The sequence below is a fragment of the Globicephala melas genome, chromosome 1 (genome assembly GCF_963455315.2).
Source record: "Globicephala melas chromosome 1, mGloMel1.2, whole genome shotgun sequence".
Lineage (NCBI taxonomy): Eukaryota > Metazoa > Chordata > Mammalia > Artiodactyla > Delphinidae > Globicephala > Globicephala melas.
In genome coordinates, this window is record NC_083314.1 from 167107423 (window position 1) to 167127203 (window position 19781).

At 46.8% G+C, this 19781-nt stretch overlaps 1 protein-coding gene across 7 annotated transcripts; it reads right to left on the reverse strand.

Annotated features, from left to right (window-relative positions):
- Window positions 1–958: 958 nt before the first annotated feature.
- PIGV (phosphatidylinositol glycan anchor biosynthesis class V) lies at window positions 959–19188 on the reverse strand. 7 transcript variants are annotated; one of them, XM_060309304.1, is made up of 5 exons: window positions 19128–19188; window positions 18041–18129; window positions 15808–15942; window positions 11504–12625; window positions 959–982 (listed from the first exon to the last, which is right to left on the reverse strand). In XM_060309304.1, exons 3-5 carry the CDS (start codon window positions 15883–15885, stop codon window positions 971–973), a joined length of 1212 nt encoding a protein of 403 aa, XP_060165287.1. In that variant the 5' UTR covers window positions 15886–15942; window positions 18041–18129; window positions 19128–19188; the 3' UTR covers window positions 959–970. The 7 variants fall into 7 exon arrangements, with proteins under 7 accessions (XP_060165287.1, XP_060165270.1, XP_060165277.1 ...); XM_060309287.2 differs by lacking the exon at window positions 959–982 and adding an exon at window positions 4815–5724; XM_060309294.2 differs by lacking the exon at window positions 959–982 and adding an exon at window positions 4815–5724 and having other exon boundaries at window positions 18041–18124; window positions 19128–19178.
- Window positions 19189–19781: the final 593 nt, after the last annotated feature.

Genomic DNA, 19781 nt, shown 5'->3' on the forward strand with positions numbered 1-19781 from the left:
TTTGTTTGTTTGTTTGTTTTTTAATTTATTTTATTAATTTATTTTTGGCTGTGTTGGGTCTTCTTTGCTGCGCGTGGGCTTTTTCTGGTTGCAGCGAGCGGGGGCTGCTACTCTTTGTTGCGGTGCGCGGGCCTCTCATTGCGGTGGCTTCTCTTGTTGCGGAGCATGGGCTCTAGGTGCACCGGCTTCAGTAGTTGTGGCTCGCGGGCTCTAGGCGCGCTGGCTCAGTAGTTGTGGCACACGGGCTTAGTTGCTCCACAGCATGTGGGATCTTCCCAGACCAGGGATCGAACCTGTGTCCCCTGCATTGGCAGATGGATTCTTAAAAACTGAGCCACCAGGGAAGCCCCAGCCCCAGGGTTTTTCAGGAATTCTGGGTGTATTATTTTTCTGTTGCTGTGTAACAAATTACCACAAATTTAGTGACTTAAAACAACACACGTTATATCTCACAGGTTCCAGGTCAGGAGCACTGGGACTGCTTAGCTGAGCCCTTTGCTTAGTCTCAGAAGGCTGCAATGAAGATGTCAGCAAGGCTGCATGCTCATCTGGGGACTCAACTGGGGAAGAAAATACCTGCAAACCCACTCAGGCTTTGTGGGCAGAACTTATTTCCTTGTGACTGTCTGACTGAGGGCCTGGCTGTCACCCAGAGGCCTCCCTGAGGTTTCAGAGGCCACCTGCAGTTCCTTGAGGTTACCACAGTTCCTTGCCACGTGGGCTTCTACAACATGGGCTCTTACTTCATCAAGCCCACAAGGAGAATCTCTAGCCCCAGTCTGCTAACACAGAGTTTTACATAACGTAACATATATGTAATGGGAGTGGCAGCCCAATACCTTCACCATATTTTATAGGTTAGAAGCAAATCACAGGTCCCACTTGAACTCAAGAGGATCACACAAAAGTGTGAATACCAGCAGGCAGGAATCACTGAGGCTCACCTTAGGGTCTGTCCACCACACTGGGGTTACTGGAAAACCTAAGGAAAAGTATAGGAAAAGAGAGAGCTGGAGACTAGGATAGGAGAGAGTAAGAAAAGAAGTCAGAATACACGATGCAGAGGGGTAGAAAGACAGCAACAATGACCTCAAGGTTCTGTAATTTTTACACATGACAAAGGCCACAGAACCATGCCCTTGGTGCCAAAGATCCTGGATTTGATGAGCCCCACCTTGGAATGAACCATATTGTGGACTTCCTCCCCTCTTGCTCTTTGGCTGTGGAACAAATCCACAAAACTGGACATACTGGTTCAAATACAGATCCTGTCCCACCTCAACTGGATCTTCTTGCAACCCTAATTCTTGCTCCTTGTCACTTTACAGAAACCAAAACTATCCTGCTTGACTGTTAGCTACCCTCCTCTCGACCTCATAATTTCTATTTGTATCAATCCTTTCCTCTCATCTTAAAGATGTGGGCCTCATTCTGTCCATGGCCAACCCTCCACTCATGTCCTATCTCTCTTCCTGTTCTCTGAGACTACAAATGCATCTCAATTCTCCTCTATCAATTAAAATGCAAAACTAAACTAAAAAACCAACAACAGAAACTGCTTTCCGTGTTTGGCTACCTCCTCACTCTAGCTTCAGGTTTATCTTTTTCTCTCTCATTAGCCACTCTTATTAAAAAGTAGCTACCACTTCCCTGTCACTTAATCATTTCTTAACTTTTTACAACTCCCCTAAGAATTCTATCTTAAATGTCACTAGTGACCCATTTAGTGTGGCATACACTACCCATTCTCACCAAAACCCACAGTTCCCAGCCTCTCTTACAGAGAGGTACTGAATCCTGGCTAATGGAATATGAGTGGAAGTGACAGACTGTCCCATAAAACTCTCAAGTGCTGATCTCCGCTCTCCTTTCCATCTGCTGGCAGAATGGAGGAGACTCTGAGAACCTAGAAGAGAGTCAAACCACATGTCTCCATTCCAAGTTTTAGGGTCCCACTTCTTCTCAATCACAGGAAAGGCTTAGTCAGACTGAATTCAACTAATGAAATTCTACAACATGCACCATATTTTTGTTTTATTTGTAGCAAATAAGGCTGGTGGCTACAAGAAATAAGAGAGTCTTTTATGGCTATCATGGAAGCTCTGTGACTCTCTGACCATGTCTTGAGCCGAGAGTTTAAAGACCTAAGCTTGGGACTTCCGTGGCAGCCCAGTGGTTAAGATTTCGCCTTCCAATGCAAGGGGTGTGGGTTTGATCCCTGGTCAGGGAGCTAAGATCCCACATGCCTCGCAGCCAAAAAAAAAACCCAAAACATAAAACAGAAGCAATATTGTAACAAATTCAATAAAGACTTTAAAAAAATTGTCCACATCAAAAAAATCTAAAGACCCAAGCTTGTCATTTTCTTTCTGCAAGGACTCTGATGCACTCAGAAGAATTCTTCCCATACAAAGTCCCTGTAAGCCATCATCACTGCCATAACAGTCAGGTGCAACAACCACTTGGGCCCCCAAGGCACTTGCCTTTTAGTTGGCACTTCATCACAAATAACCACAGGTGATAATTTAATTAATCATGTTGCCACGGCATGCCGTGGATTAGCGGCATCACGTTTCTCATTGACAAGCAGCTTTAGCACATTCAAACCCAATGACACAACCGGACCAGTTCCCTAATCCCATCTTTTGAGGTCTGTTTCCTGGGACCCCTCCTAGCACTAATTTCTGTGTCAGTCAGTGTCCCGCCAATGAGACAGAAACCACACCAGTCATTGGGGAAAATCTAACATAAAGAATGGTTAGAATGGTTAACTAGGTATAAAGTTGTTAACTAGATAACTAAAAGGATGAAAAGAAAACTGAGATACCATGGAGGCAGCAACAGCAGGAAGCATCTATAACTCCTAGGGCTAGGAGAACAAAGGAAAGAGTTTGGAATTACTAAAACTTAGAAACTTAGAAGACGGGCCCTGGACTTCCCTGGCGGTCCAGTGGTTAAGACTCTGCTTCCACTGCAGGGGGTGCAGGTTTGATTCCTGGTTGGGGACCTAAGATCCCGCATGCTGTGTGGCGCAGCCAAAAAAAAAAAAGAAGAAGAGGGGCCCTACAGAGCTGAAACTCAGACCTCTAAGTCTAGTGCTGGTGTCTGGTGTCTCTGAACTTAGAGGAGGGACCAACACTTCTGAGAAAGAGGTGCTATCCAGATGGTGCTGGTGTCTCTGACTGGGACACCATGAAGCTGGGTTTGTAACTTTTGGGAAAAACTGCAAAGTGGATTCAGCTGTTGCTATAGGAAGGCAATGCTGCTGCTGGGGTGAAGGAGCATTGCTAGGGTGACCTCACACGAACAGGAAGCAGAAGGAAGAAAGGAGTCCTTTCTTCCTCCTGTGACCTCACTATCGCCCTCTAGTGGCCCCCATTGGCAGAGCCCAAAGTAGAGTCAGCTAACAGCAGAAAAGTGATTTGCAGAGTCCCAGCTCCACTATCTCATAGTAGAAAGTAGAAGGGTGGATTTGGAGCTGAGACAATAACTTAATAACTAGCACAAGTGTCTTTATAAAGTATTAGAAGAAAGAGGTGAAATTAGGTGAAAATTAGCTGATTTTCAAGCAGAGGTGAAAGGGAAATGGAGAAAGTCCAAAAATGATGGGCCTTTCAGGGTCAGAAAAGATGACTGCTTCTTGACTACAAATTGTATAAGATCAAAAAATGTCTTGAACAACATGAGGTGAAAGATGTGATTACCTCTAAGGCAAATATCAGGTAAAGAGTGTGGCCTTTCCACTTACTTCATATGACTTCAATGTAGCCACTATTATGCTGAGAGTGAGGCGAGGGGGTGATGAGGATATAAATATATCAGCTTGAGAATTCTATCTAGGAAAGAACTTGAGTGTGGTTAGTGTCACATGGATCTGACTAGAAGCAAATAGAGCAGAAATCTGTTGTGTTAATTTTGTGTGTCAACTTGGCTAGGCCACAGTACACAGATATTTGGTCAAATAATCTAGATGTTTCTGTGAAGGTTTTTCTTCAGATAAGAGTACCATTTAAAACAGTAGACTTGAGTAAAAGCAGATTATCCTCCATAAATTGAGTGGGTCTCATCCAATCAGTTGAAGGTCTTAATAGAAAAAGGATGGACTTTCCCTGAGAAAGAGGTAATTCTGCCAGTAGACTGCCTTCAGACTCAAATTATAACATCAGCTCTTCCACTGGGTCTCCAGCTGCTGGCCTACCCAGCAGATTGTGGACTTGCCAGCCTCCACAATCATATGAGCCAATTCATTAAAATCTCTCTCTCTCTATGTATATAGACACATACATACATATAGATACAGATACACACACACGTACATCTAATTGGTTATGTTTCTCTGGAGAATTCTGATTTATATACCAAAAATATATATATATTTTTAAAGCTTGTGTCTCATTACTTCTTTTATTTTTTAAATGTAATTTTTTTTTAAATAATTTTATTTATTTATTTATTTTTGGCTGCGTTGGGTCTCTGTTGCTGCACATGGGCCTTCTCTTGTTGCGGTGAGCGGGGGCTACTTTGTTGCAGTGTGTGGGCTTCTCATTATGGTAGCTTCTCTTGTTGCAGAGCTCGGACTCTAGGTGTGTGGGCTTCAGTAGATGTGGCACTCAGGCTCAGTAGTTGTGGCTCACGGGCTCTAGAGCACAGGCTCAGTAGTTGTGGCGCACGGGCTTAGTTGCTCCATGGCATGTGGGATCTTCCTGGTTCAGGGCTTGAACCCGTATCCCCTGCACTGACAGGTGGATTCTTAACCACTGCACCACCAGGGAAGTCCCTAATGTTTATTTTTTATTGGAGTAAAGTTCATTTACAATGTTGTCTCTCTTTTAAAAATATTTTTATTATTTATTTATTTGGTTGCACCGGGTCTTAGTTGCAGCCGGGGAGCTCCTTAGTTGTGGCTCAAGGGTTCCTTAGTTGCAGTTTGCCAGCTCCTTAGTTGCGGCATGTGGGCTCCTTAGTTGCAGCACGTGGGCTCCTTAGTTGTGGCATGCGAACTCTTAGTTGTGGCATGCCTGTGGGATCTAGTGCCCTGACCAGGGATCGAACCCGAGCCCTCTGCATTGGGAGTGCGGAGTCTGAACCACTGCGCCACGAGGGAAGTCCCTCCAAAAATATTTTTTTTTGTTTTTTTGTTTTTTGTTTGCTTGTTTGTTTGTTTGTTGCGGTACGCGGGCCTCTCACTGTTGTGGCTTCTCCCATCGCGGAGCACAGGCTCCGGACGCGCAGGCTCAGCGGCCATGGCTCACAGGCCCAGCCGCTCCGCCGTATGTGGGATCTTCCCGGACCGGGGCACGAACCCGTGTCCCCTGCATCGGCAGGCGGACTCTCAACCACTGTGCCACCAGGGAAGCCCACCTCCAAAAATATTTTGAGGTAACTGTATTGCCAAAGAAATTATGAGCCTCACGTGGTGAGGCCAAAATAAATAAATAAATAAAGGGCAAAGGATCTGAATAGACATTTCTCCAAAGGTATACAAATGGCCAATAAGCATATAAAAAGATGCTCAACATCACTAATCATTAGGGAAATGCAAATCAAAACTACAGTGAGATACAACTTCACAACCACTAGGATGGCTAGTATTTTAAAAAAAGAGAAGAAGGAAAAAAAAAGGAAAATAAGTGTTGGTGAGGATGTACAGAAATTTGGATCCTTGTGCACTGCTACTGGGAATACAAAATGATGCAAATCCTGTGGAAAACAGTATAGCAGTTCCTAAAAAACAACAACAACATAGAATTAACATACGATCCAGCAATATATACTTCTGGGTATATACCCCAAAGAATTGAAAACAGGGACTTGAACATGTATTTGTACACCAATGTTCATAGCAGCATTATTCGCAATAGCCAAAAGGTGGAGCTATCCAAGTATATCCCTCAAAGGATGAATGGATAAACAAAATGTGGTATATACATACAATGGAATATTATTCAGCCTTAAAAAGAAAGGCAATTAAAAAAAATTTTTTTTATTGAAGTATAGTTGATTTACAATGTTGTGTACAGCAGATAATATTTGTTCCTGGTTTTTTAATGACGACGATAACAATGATGACGATGATGATGATAAAAAATAGCTACCATTCATTAAGTTCTTACTATGTGCTACGTGCTATGCTAGTGCTTTATCTAGTGCTTTATCTCATTTAATCTTCATAACTACTCTGTGTGGTAAGTGATGTCACCCCCATTTTAGAGATGAGAAAACAGGTTTAGAGAAGTTGAGTCACTTGCCCAAGGTTTTACAGGCCCTCCTTCTCTCTCTACATTTTTTCTTTTTGACAATCTCATCCAATATCATGGCTGCTATAATTATCATGTCTGTGTGGATTGCTCCCTGACCCCTCTCCTTGTCTCCTGGTCCACATTTCCTGGCATATGAATGTGCTGATGGCATTGTAAACTCAACATGTCCAAAATGCAGCTATTCTTTTGTTAGTACTATTCTAAACATTTTTCATTTAACTCACATAACTCTGAGATAGATAACATTATTATTCATATCTATGAGGTAGATAGTGTTATCCATGTTTTACAGATGAGTGAACAGAGGCCTAGAGATTCAGTATCTGGCTCACCTTTACACAGCTAGTACACAGTGGAGCTGGGCTTGGGGCTGATTTCAATGCTTAGACCACAATGACAATACCTCAGTTCCACTCAAACTGAGCTCTCCCTGTCCTGTTCTGTTTCCTGCTTCCTATATTCATTCTCTGCCCTTAACTTCAAATCCTACTGTCCTTCAAAGTCCAACTCAAAGGCCATTCCCTACAAAGTCTTTTCAAGTATTCCAAGCTGGGAGGGATCTCCATCTTGTGTGAATTTACAGAGAACTTACTCTGTACCACACTTACCTTTTCCCAAGCATACAAGTAAAATTTTAATTCATCCTCACCATAAAAAGTTCAAGTAGAGAATACTGAGCAAGAAGTTTAAGTATCTCTTCATTCCCCAGAATTTATTAGTTTTTTCCTTGATTAACGTTCCTGTGTTTCTGCTAGAAACTCTATCAGGCAGCTATTTGAGGACAGGAAGCAGGGCGAGTATTCTTTAGTCCCCTAAAACAGGCAATACTAAACAATTGCTGAAAGAATCAATCAGTTGCAAATCCCATGAGCCTGCACACACTACATTTTTTGGAGGAGGGTGAGAGGGTCTGTTCAAGAAAAGTGATTTTTTTTTTTCAGGGGGACTGGTAAAGCCATGTCAAACGCTCCCTCTCCTCCCACCTTCATTAAAGAACAAAAAAGCATCTACTTCTAGGTACATAAAGCGTCTGGTTTCTGTTTTAGCTGGGTCTCAGAAGGAAATGACTTTTCTCTGAAATTGTAGACGCCCAACCCAGCTGCAGCATTGTTAGACCTCAGGGTAAACAGGAAGCTTCCTGCCTTGGGCCCTTCATATCCCTCTCGAAGGCTATTAAAGACTGTTAATAGCATAGTAAAAGGACAGCTGCTGGCCATAAAATCAGCCCATTCCTTAGCTCCTTAGAGAACTAGATCCCTCCAAGGTCAGAGAGAAAACTGTGTCCATCTCCAGGTCACACCAGGTACGTCCACCTAGCTGGGGTCCTCACTTAACTCCTCTATGATCGGCTGTAACCAGAATGGTCTTTGCAAAATACCAGAGTGATTTAGTTCCTTGGTATTAGTTGAGAAATGAGAGGTTCGCATTTATAGGGTTTCCGGTCCTTGAAATCACTTGTTTCTGGGGGTGACGAGGTCTAGTGTGAACGTTAAGCTGAGACTGCCAAAGCAGTGAAATCACCCCCTACCCTGCGGAGTTTGAGTCACCTCTTCCAGTAGGGAAACAATCAGTTCTGATTATCCCCCCCAAAAGAGGCAAAGAGGTCAATCCACGAGAGCAAACAATCTAGTACTCCTACCTCTGCAATAAAGAGCTGAATCAGGCCCTCAACGCTTCCTGCACACAGGGTGGAAGTCCCCAGATTTGCAGCTGTGGGTGAGGAGGGAGGGAACAGTTTCTGCCAACTGGAGGGACACTAGGGCAGGGGTGATCATCTTTTGCCAAGAAGGGCACTCGGGTGTCTTGGCAGAAGGCAGAGGGCTGTCCCGAGCTGTGTGTACATTTTCAGAAGCATTTGACTCTGGACCAAATTCTCTCAGCTGTGCTAAAGCTGGGGCGATGGATGGGAAATGCTTATTGGCCAGGCTGACTAGGAGCTCCAATAGAGGGTGCTGGGGCTCAGCCAGGAGCTTCCCTTCAGCTGGCAAGTTTAACTTTCAGTCATGGTCAGAGGGAGCGTGTCAATCCATCTATTTCGAAGTTTCTGCTTGTTGGAATTTTTGGCTCAAATGGGGAAAGAGTGGTGATGATGCAGAGCCTCTTACCTGGCTCAAAGAATGAGAAAAAATAGCTCAGCAGGGGTCAAGATTTTACTACAATTATAGAGTCAAGCCCATTACCAAATGGTGGCCAGGAAGATACCATTTCATTCAACCCTGGACTTACCTACAATTTATCAATTCCTGCTGCTGTGTTGGCTCATCTGACCCTTACCTACCAATCAAGAAAGCACAGGCACTCAGGCAGGGCCGGAAAACCAGTCACTGCTCACACATTGAACATTTAGTTGCCCCTGGGCAGGCTTACTTACACAGGACAGGGGAGCCTTATTTGCCAACTGTCACTGCTCTTCCTCCTTCAGAGGAAACGTCACTGAAATTACTCCTCAGAGTGCTGAAAAGAGGAGAACTGGATATTTTTTCCAGTGGGAGAATGTAATTTTCCCCTAGTTTCAGAAGAGGTAACTAAGGCTCTGAAAACTCTCCCAAGGTCACACAGCTGGTAAGTGGGGCTTTACTGAGAGGACCAGAATCCAGGCCTCCTGCCTCCTCATGCAATGTTCTTCTTACCATGACTTTTTTCCCCCAAGTAACTTGTATTAATTTTTTTTGCCTCAATTGACCTTTAATATCCAAATGAAGTGTGGATGCAGAGTATGTGGCAGGGTCTCAGCCCTTAATTTGTATTATATTTTTAACAAGGTAATTTATGGGAATTCACTGGTGGTCCAGCTCGGTGCTTTCACTGCTGTGGACCGGGTTTAATCCCTGGTCAGTGAACTAAGCTCCCGCAAGCTGTGCAGCCAATAAAATAAAATAAAATAATTTAAAAAATAAAAAGGTAATTAATTGCAGATATAATCAAGAGTTGTTTAATTTGCGTATCTTTGTAAGGTTTTTCATATAAATAAGTGAACAAATCATGAAAAAAATAATCAGAAACAATGTCCCATTTAGAAAAGATGGTCCCATTGTACTTAGGCTACACTGTCCAGGCCTCCGCCATCACTGTGTGGACTATGACCAGCTTGTCAGCTAGAGCCTTTGATGAAATTCACATTTAAATAATTTACATTTAAATTTACGTGTGGGTAGGTGGTAAGTTTAAGACTATCTCTGCTATGGTTGATTGACAAGACAGATCCAGGTATGCTTTAGACCTGGAATAAGATTTCTTCATTTACAGAGAAAATAGTTACTACCCTAAAGTCTGCCATAGCCAGGACCAGAAGGTGCTCTCTAGAGGCTCACACTTCTCCCATTCCTAACCAACCTTCAAGGAGAGAGAGGTTCTAACGGGCAGAGTAAGGGTTCCAGGGCAGCACAGGCAGCCCCAGCATGTATTTGTACTTTCAGACCCTGGTTAAGTCTGCTTCAAGCCTGTCCCCTAAGTCTCCAGGTCATGTCCAAGGTAGGAAGTTGCAATGCAGGAGTAGTCCCAGGAGCCAGTAGGTCAGGAAGTAGCCTAGAATGCACCGTGTGACCAGAGAACAAGTTTTCCAGTTGTACAAGAGTCCCATGATAGAGTTTCTGGGGACCTTTTGTCCTGGTGGGGAGGCCCCTGAAAGAGGCTTCCAAGGCACAGTCTCTAGGGATCTCAGCAGTGGTTCTTGATCTTGAAGCAAGTGAGCTGAAAACCAGTACACAATAGGAGTGGAGGAGCATAAAAACCTGGTGAGAACCTGGAAATCATAAGAGGGGGAAAACCCACACATTTACTGGAATGTCACTGCCTCAAATTGGATGAGCCTGGGACTTCCCTGCTGCTGGGTGAGCTATAGCTCTACGACTACAAATGTATTACACTGGAAAAGATATTCATTCAGCAGAGCTTAGGATCTGCCTTATAAAGCTGTGCATGACGCCAGCCAGGTGACTGCAATGTTACAAATAAACATGGCTACACACTAATTACCACAATAATGGGCCAACTGATACTAAAAATTCTATGGTGGGGGCAGCGGGTGGTCAGGGGACTTCCCTGGCAGTCCAGTGGTTAAGATTCCATGCTTCCAACGCAGGGGGCGTGGATTCGATCCCTGGTTGGGGAACTAAGATCCCACGTGCCACGCGGCATGGCCAAAAAAAAAAAAGTCTGTGGGGTCCACTTTTAGCCCAGGGCCAGGACTCTGATCCCCTGCCCCCTGAAACGGTTCCCTCATCCCACGGGGATGGCAAAGCAGAGAGAAAGGGGGCAAGGGATCCTGTGGTTCAACACTGTCCTTCTAGGGAAGCTCAGAGCCAGGTCTCCAAATGGCCCCCCCTCGTCTATCCTTGAAACTCTAAGCTTCGCTGGCACTCACTCTACTAGCTCATCCAGCTACAAACACAGAGTGCTCCTTTCTATTTCCCCTGTGCCTCTTAGTCACATAGCGCAGAGAACTTTACAAACAGCCAATGTGCGCCTCCAAGAGGCAGAAACTGCTGAGGAGTGGCCAGCATGGAGACAAAAAGACTTCCTCAGGGTTTATGGTGGACCTGGGGCCACAACCAGGAACGAAAAAAAATCGAATGTATGATCAAACCCTTCCCATCCCTCTCTATCCTCCCCACCAACTGAACATTGCACAAGAGAGCTCCTCTGAAAATGGAGCACCTGCCAGAGCTCAGAGTACCTCAGAAAGTCGACATTCAAGCAGACATTCTGGGTATAGTTGTAAGTTAGGGGAAGGTCCCAGAGATACCCTCTGTGCTATTCCTATAACTCAGTCAGATCAGGTCCTTTCACAACTCTCATTGTCTTCGAACATGCCCTTCCATTTGCCCAGAATGTTCTTCCTCTGCTTCTTAAATGGAATTCCTTCTTACCCTTCAGGACCCAGCCTAAATATGATGCCCTCCTCACCTCCTTCAGCCAGTTAGCTACTTTTTCCTCTGTGCTTCCACAATACTTTACCTCAAAAATATCTCCAATTCCATCCCACTATACTATAATTTAAGCCGTTAAATGTCTGTCTCTCCATTTTGACCACAAGACCTACCAGGGCAGCAAACTTAACTTATTTATGTTCTAACCTCAGTGATCTGACCCAGGGACTCACACTAAAAACACCCCCAAATAGTTGTTGAATGAATAAATTAGGTACAGGTCACTCAAATGGGCAAAGTTAAAGGTCTTCCCTGTCCCCGACTGAGGGCTTTGGCCCGTGTTCCCACCTTTTCCCAGCCAGGAGTCCACCTCACCTGAACATGCAGGCACAGACCACCAAACAGCAGCAGCGCTGCAGCGTGGACCAGGTACACGAACACCCGAGGACTGAGGAATCCAGGCTCAGGCTTCTCTGGGGTCTCTCTGTTCTTGCTCCTTTGCATCCCAAGTGTAAGGCAGAGCCAAGGATGGGTGGTCCCATATGTCCAAGTTGCCCAGGCAACCAGTATAGCCACTGGCGCAGCCAGTAGAAAATTGGGCACCTGCTTGAGTTCATAGTATCTCAAAAAGCCAACATTCCAATAGATATCCTGGATGTAGCTGTATATTAGGGGAAGATCCCAGGAGCACCAAGGCGGCTCATTTCCCTCTACGATTCGGTAGCCCTTGTCCACAGCTAACTGCAGCAAGGGCTTAGGAATGGGGTAGGCTGGGCCTGGCAGACAGAACTGAGTATAGGCGTAATATTGAAAGAGGGCAAAGGGAAGGCTAAGTGTGAGCACTGACAGGAACACAGAGCCCATCAGCTTCAAGAGCTGTCTCAGAGGATTCCTCACCATGAGAGAAGAGAAAAAGCCTCGGCACTGAGAATGCACGAGGAAGCCAACGTTGACCAGCCCGTTGGAGCGCACACCAGTGGCAAGGGCAAAGAGGAGTCCACTAGTCCAGCTTCGGCCCCTTTCCAGCTGCCCCAGGGCGCTGAATGTCAGGAGGGCAAACAAAGCTTCTGAGTAGCCAGCCGCCAGGAAGACATTGGCGGGGCTGAGGCAGAAGAGCAGCGCTCCATAAAAAGCCTGGCGGGGACAGCGCAAAACCAGACAGCCCAGGTCATGAAGCGCAAGTGCGGCCAGCACGGAGAACAAGGAATTGAGCGATGCTACTGAGATTAGCAGGCAACTCCGTAGGCTCAGTAACCCCCACAGGGGTCTCAGCAATTCAGTCCCCACCAACAGGACCAGGGGGAAACCGGGGAAGAAGGCAAAGTTGTGCTCATACAGGTAGCCATGCTCAGCAATGAACAGGAAGTGTTCAGCATCCCAGTGAGACAGGCCGCCCAGGAGACTTTCCACAAGTTGGTCCACAGAGCCGGAGGGGGCGAGGCGAGGAGGTGAGAAGGCTTCCGCATGATGGTCTGGGATGATGGCATTGAAGAGAGCCTGTGGGATGAAGGAGAACTAGGATTTTGGTTGAGCCAGTGGAAGCATTACCATTTAATAAAATGAGGAGGAACAGACATGTCGGGGAAGAATCACAAGTTCAGTTTGAGATGGACATTCCAGTGCAGAGGTCAACGAGACAGTGAGATATATGGGTCTGAGGGTCAGGAGAGCAATCAGGGCTAGAGATATAAATTTGGGAGTCATAAGTATATGGATGATATTAAAAGGTGTGAGACTGAATGAGATCACCCAGGGAAGAAGTGCAGATAGAGAAAAGAAGAGATCTGAGGACTGGGCCTCAGACATGTCAATATTTAGAGGCTCGGAAGACAGTGAGGATCTAGCAATAAAGGTAAAGAAGGAAGGTCAGTGAGGTAGGGAGGAAACCGGGAGAGCATGGTGTCATAGAACCAAGTAAAGCAAAGGAGTGATCGGCTCTTAAATGTTGCTGATAGGTCAAGTAAGATGGGGACTGAAAACTGACCACTGGCTTTAGCAATGGGAATGTCATTGGTGACTTTGACAAGAGCTACTTCAGTGGAGTGGAGGAGAGAGAAGACTGCTTGGACTGGGTTCAGCAGAGAAGGGAAGAATTGAGACAGTAGATACAGACAACTGTTTGGAGGAGTTTTCCTGTAAAGGGAAGCAGAGAAATGGGGTAGTAGGTGAATGACAATGTGGGGTCAAGAGAAATCTTGTTTTTTTTCCCAAAGGCGGGAGGTAAGTATTTGTTTGCCAATGGGAATATCCAGTGGAAAGGAAACCACTGAGTATGCAGGCGAGAAAGGGAAGAATTGCTGGAGCAGGCAAAAGGGGATGGAATCTGCTTTGGAGGTGGAACTGGCCTTAGAGAGGAGACAGACAGTTCATCCACCCTTCAGTAGTGAAGGCACAGAGGTGCAGATGTAGGTATGCTGATGGCTGTGGTGGAAGTATTCAGAAGGTTACTTCTTATTGCTTCTACTTTTCTGAATTTTCACTCAGGAAAACAAGCTGGGGAAAAGGTGCTAGAGACTTAAGAGGAAAACGTGTAAAATAAGTCATCTATGACCCTAGTTCTCAAAATAGGCTGTGCGCTGGAATCGCCCAAGGGGTTTCAAAAATACTGATGCCTGGATTTCCCTCCTGCTACAACATTGATGACTTAACCAATGTGGGGTACAGCCTGGGCGTTTAGATTGTTTTTAGCTCTCCCAGCTGATTCTGATGTGCAGAAAAATTTGAGAGAATGGGTGAGCGACTGGACCAGGGAAATACACTAAGATTGCCAGGCAGCACTAAGGACTCACTTGGGTTAATGATATTGAATACAAAGAGACTAGTTAACACAGTTGTGTGCTTTTCTCTGGGCAGATGCATGCGTGGAGTAGACACAGAATTGAATTTAACCATGGCTGGGCTTTTGTCTTGTGATTAAGACATAGAGAGAAGGGAGCGAGTGAGTTGTACGTGTATGCATGGTGGACCATGGAATCTAAGCTGGGTAAGAAGTGGAGCTGAAGCCATGAGGCAGGTGAGGGACAGTGAAACCGTGGTAGAATCAATGGATAAGTCCTGAGGGAGTGGAAGAATCGTTAGAACTGGGGTAGTGGAGGGAGTGAACTGGAAAGATAGGAGATAGTGGTTAGATGTATCAGCTTTACTAATATTGAAACCACCAAGAAATATACAGTAGTGCTGGAAAGAGTAGCAGTGAATCAGGAGCTAAAACCTTCAAGGAATGAGGAGGAATGAGTTGTCGCTAACAGAGATGACAGCAACAACAAAGGGTAACTGGGGTATAACCTGATGGCGCGAGCTTTAAAGCTGGAAGGCGGGGAGGGGAGGATAATGAAATAGCATTATTATTAAATGTCTTTTTGCCCCGTTAGATTTGGTCAGCTGCTTAAGGGAAAAGAGGTCGTGACTTTTTATACTCCCACCTAGCATAGTTCTTTGACCAGGGCAGGAACTTAATAAAATTTGGTGGTTGAGCGAACAGTATAGAGGAAACATACCTGTTTCCAAATCACCATCTGAATTAGAACCCGGCTGTCCTGGTACCCTATCCCAGATGCCGAGTCACAGTATTGCTCCCTTAGTTCTGTCAATCATTCAGCTGATGCTGGTTCAAAGCCATCATCAAGTCAGTTTTCCAGCCTAGCAACAGGAGTATAACCTCATTTTTAAGGCTCTTCCCTTTTTCGGTCAGTTTCTTTATCAGGCCACTTCAAACAGTGAAAACAAGTGGGACAGGAGTGACAGTCACAGGTAACAGCCCTAGTCTCCAAGTTGAAGACACTTCTAACTAAACCTGGGACCCAGCAGAGGCTGTTATGCCTCACATAGTGGGGGAGGAGAGAAAAAAGGAGTTTTCCACAAAGGAACCACCGATGAGCCTCAGAGAGAATGTGCTTGTGATGAAAGGCACATATAATATGCTAACAGAACATCCCTAGGGTGTTGACATACATTCAACAATAACAGATACTGAAGACCTACTAAGCACTGGGCACTGTGCTAGGCACCATACATAGTTCATATATACCTGAAATTTGATTAAAATATGTATCAAGGGCAGCCTTGGAGGGGACAGGGAATTGCAAAATGCATTCTGCAGGTTGTGTGTGGGTGAGACAGCAAGGGGACACAGCTGGGGGAAGAGTAGGAGACACTGCTGACTAAACAACTATACACAGAGGGTCTCAGGACAGTGCCACCTCTCTCCCACTCAACTGACTGATGCAACGCTCAGTCTCCTGGTCAGGGGACCCAGGGCAACGCTTTGAGCTGTCACACCCTAAACCAGAACACACCTGTTCTGGTTACAGAACATCATGGTCTGCTGGAAAGACCACTAGCCCAAGAGTAAGGAAACCTGGGGTCTGATTCTGGTCCTTCTCTAACTTGCCTTGTGACTTTAAGGAAGCCATTTATCCTTTCTGGGCCTCAGCTACTTCATGTGTAAAATAAGAGATTAATAGATCAAAATAAATAAATATAAAATAAGAGATTAATAGGTCATATCTACGAGTCCTGCCCACTTTTCAGCTATGTGGTCTAGGTCTCTATAGTTCTAACCACATGGTCGGGGGTGGGGGGGGCGCATCTGGGAAAGGGAAAGAAGATGAGGCCTATTCTTAATGTCTACCCCAGTCATGTGGCAATGGCATGTTCAGGACAAAAGATCAGAGACTGACCTGCAGCACCAGAGTCAGGACACGGCAGCTGACTGCAAACCCCAGGACCTCTTTCCGGGATGTGTCCAGGGGCCACATCCTCTCACCACCAGGAATTCAGGGGGGCTGCTGCCAGGGATGAACTCCCTCAGGCTTCTAAACTCCAAAACCCAAAGAGGAAATGTCACACATAGGCAGAAAGTAAATTATTGAAAGCATTCTTCATGAAAACATCACCCCTGCTTCAGGACTACTATGGCAGACTTAACCACCTTACTTTCCAGATGAGGAAAAAGCGTCTTAAAGGCAGATGGGACCTTTTGGTGTCACTCTCAAGCACTGTATTCTTGTAGGGGAAGTTCCACACAGATAGGCATGGAGCTGGAAAGCTAAGCTCACAGAAAACCTTTAAAAGCCTGTTGAGTTCCCCTATCCAGGAACTAAAGACCTGGGTTCAAGTCCTGACTTTGTCATTCATAAGTTCTCATTTTGTTGTTCTAAGCCTCAGTTCTCTGTGTATAAAATGAGATCGGGGGACTTTCCTGGTGCCACAGTGGTTAAGAATCCGCCTGCCAATGCAGAGGACACGGGTTCGAACCCTGGTCCGGGAAGATCCCACATGCCGCTGAGCAACTAAGCCCACGCGCCCTAACTACTGAGCCTGCGCTCTACAGCCCGTGAGCCACAGCTACTGAGCCCGCGTGCCACAACTACTGAAGCCTGCGTGCCACAACTACTGAAGCCCATGCGCCTAGAGCCCGTGCTCTGCAACATGAGAAGCCACCGCAATGAGAAGCCCGCGCACCACAAAGAAGAGTAGCCCCTGCTCACAGCAACTAAAGCCCATGCATAGCAACAAAGACCAATGCAACCAAAGATAAATAAATAAATTTATAATAAATAAATTAATTTAAAAAATGAGATCGGACTATTTTGCCTGTCTCATGAAATTGTCACGATGTGAAATGGACTGAAGTGTGAAGAAGTAGTACCAAATCTATATTGTGGTTGCCGTTATTTAGTGTGTGCCCTTTCTCTGTTGCCCAGAATAATAAACTAGGTCCCAAACCAGAGTCCCAAAAGTGGGGCATAGAACTGAACTGGAAGACCATAATGACTACACACTCGAGTTAAGCTCTCTGATGTGTGTTCAGCTGGTCTGTTAAATTAAGTGGAGAAGGAAAAGAAAACCACCACTCAGCAGGACTTCAGCCAGCTCACATTGCTAAAACAAACTTAGGGGGACGACAGAGTCGACTACTAGGGATGGGGAAAACTGTTATTTCCCATCTCTTTGTTGGAATGGCAGCAATGTATAAACAACTGCAAAGCCATTCTGAGGGAAGGAATGCACTTTAAGGCATTTTTTTTTTTTTTTTTAACAATTCCTTGTGCTAAAAGAAGTAGCAATGGCTCCTACGGAACCAGTCGGAAATCAGAAGGAAGGGCAAGAGCATCAGGGGCAGCTCATCAACTTGGGGTGAAGAACTAACGCTAAAAGAAAAAATACTAGAACTGAGAAATTAACAGGGAGGAAGGCCTGGAAGACTTTTCTTCCTTCTCCTATCTCCTATCAAACCTTTAGGTTATCACTTGTTTCTGGAATTCTCTGACTCTCACTAGACTATGTGATATGCTCTCATTACACTCTGCCTTGTCGTCTTTATTGCTGTTGCTTATTTAGGTTGTTTATGAGGGCAGGGGCTTTGTCTATCTTGCTCCCAACTATATCCCCAGGGCCTAGCACTACAAACAAGCATTTTAAGCCTGTGTTCTAATTGAGTGGAAGTAGTAAGCACTGGATATGGCTTCACCAGTTCATTGGCTCTGGATATAAAATCCCTGCTCCGAGTACTCCTCCCACCATATCTCATGTTGAGAGCAAAACGACAAAGTCACAGAAGCCACAGGAAAATACAATTTCTCCAGAAAACTGGCCATAAGCAACAGTTCTCTTTCCTCTCAGCACAAGGGGGCGCCTGTTGCTTACTCCATCACCAGGAGGCCTGGAGGAAGGGAGGGGCCACAAACGCCACACCGGTTTGCTCATCAAAATTCAGTTCAAAGGCAAGCTTCTGAAATCCCCCCAACACTGCCAACATCTGACTCGCCGAATCGAAAGGAATCGTAGAAACAAGCACAGCCAACCTTACACGGCCGCTGGTTCTCCATCCGAGGGTGAATTCACTTTTTCCCTTCCTTCATTTCCCACCCACATGCAGAAGAGTTGGGAAAAGAAAAGCACGGAACCCACCTCTGCCTCTTCACCAGGCTTCCATTCTTCCTTTCCTTTCTCCAGAGTCAAGCTCTAGACCCAGCGATCACAGACGACTTGTAGCTACACTTAGTTTACAGGTAAACCATGTGAAAACAAAAATAAAGCCAGTGAGCTCTCCCTCTCAGCTAATTGCGGGCTTTACTTCCCAACAACCCGTTTACGAAATCACAGGCCCTCTGAACTGGCAGGACACTTACAGAGCAACTAGTTTTACTCTATTTTCCCGTGAGATAAATATGCCCCAGAGAGGTGAGTAATAAGACTCTCCAGAGTTTTTACGTCAGAGATCTCATTAGACCCTGTGTAATTACCATCGCCATTTTATGGATGTGGAAACTGAGGCTCACTGGGGTCAAGTGGCACTCCCAAGGCTATATTTAAGGAGAATTTTTTTTTTGTCTGAAACATCCATCTTTCCACCAGCCGTCACTCCTGCCAAAGGGGATGCGCTCTTTCAGAGCCAGAATTACAACCAGGGTCTCCCAACTCCCAGCCCAGGACTTGTCCAGTGACAGCGCATGCTCTTGCTGGCTATGCTTAGGGCAGGGAGGGCCCTATCTGAGCAGATAGGAAAACCTGTTGAATCGGAGCCCAGGACTCACATCCTGGGCTGTAAGACTAACATCCTCAGGGGCGGGCGCGGGGTGGGTGGTGGTGTTCGGACCCAGGGTCCTTAGGACCAGAGGTCTTGATGGCCGCCGCGAGGCAGGGGCCGCCTTCTGCCAGCCTAGGCGGGTCCGAAGCCCGTTCTAGCCCCTTCCTTTCGGACACAGTCCCAAGAGGGGATTGGGCATCTCCTCTCCCCAAAGGGGCCACGGCTCAGAGGTTACTCCCGAGGGGGCCGGCGAGGCCCGTCGCGGCCTAGGGCCGGAAGGCAGGGGAGGGCGGGAGGCTGTAACGGAAGAGGCGGCCCTGGGAGGCCGCTATGGCGGAGGGGCGGGGCTCTTCGCTTCTCGGCGGCCTCCGCCTCATTTCCCTCGGCCTCCGTTTGACAACTTCCCTCCCCCCAGAACTCCTAGGCTCCCAAGCTGGCGCCGGATCCCCAGCGCCCGCCGGTCTCTACCTCCCAGGCGGGGCCCGAACCACAGTTCCTCCATCCGGGGCCCCGAGCGGCCGCGCCTGCGTACTGGCTCCGCTGATGGCGGCCCCGCCCCGCTCCTGCCGGGACTCGGAGCTGCCCCGCCCCCCGCCGCAGCGGCCATGTTGAGTCCGGGCGAGCGGGGTGTGGGTGGCGTGAGCCGGATCCTCCGCTCTCCTCCGCTCTCCTCCGCCTTGGCACTTTCCCGCTTTGGTGACACCAGGGGTTCCTCAGCCCCTTCCCCCCGCCTTCAGTTAGTCCGCCGGGGCTGCTGTCTCCGAGTCGGTGCTCTTGCCCCAGTTGCACCCCACAAACATCCACTGAGTTCCCGTGTGGGCCAAGGCCCTCGGAGTTGGGGGCTGCCCCGCGGCCTCTAAACGGAAGGCAGAGCCGCACTTTCCCTGCTGTCAGGCAACAACAGCTCAGTACAGGGCCTAGCACACAATAGCTGTTCTCTGAAGGGAAAGAAAAGCCTGCTTGGGGCTTCTGTGGCCAGGAGCGGCCCCCTGCGTCCTGGGCGTGAAGAAAGTGGGGGTTCCCCCCGACTTTCCCCTCCTCCGGCTGCTCGGGACCTTCGCTCCCGCTGCAGCCCGCAGCCCCACCTCCCGTGGCTGACGAGGGCGGTGAAGGAAACTTCAG

What these genes read in the sequence shown, in the direction of transcription:
- PIGV (XM_060309287.2), bottom strand. Translation starts at nt 15,885, where the DNA reads ATGTGGCCCCTGGACACATCCCGGAAAGAGGTCCTGGGGTTTGCAGTC. An exon ending in TCCTGACTCTGGTGCTGCAG is followed by an intron (nt 12,626 to 15,807) that starts GTCAGTCTCTGA and finishes TTCATCCCACAG; the next exon opens with GCTCTCTTCAATGCCATCAT. An exon ending in GTCTGTGCCTGCATGTTCAG is followed by an intron (nt 5,725 to 11,503) that starts GTGAGGTGGACT and finishes GTTGTTTTTTAG; the next exon opens with GAACTGCTATACTGTTTTCC.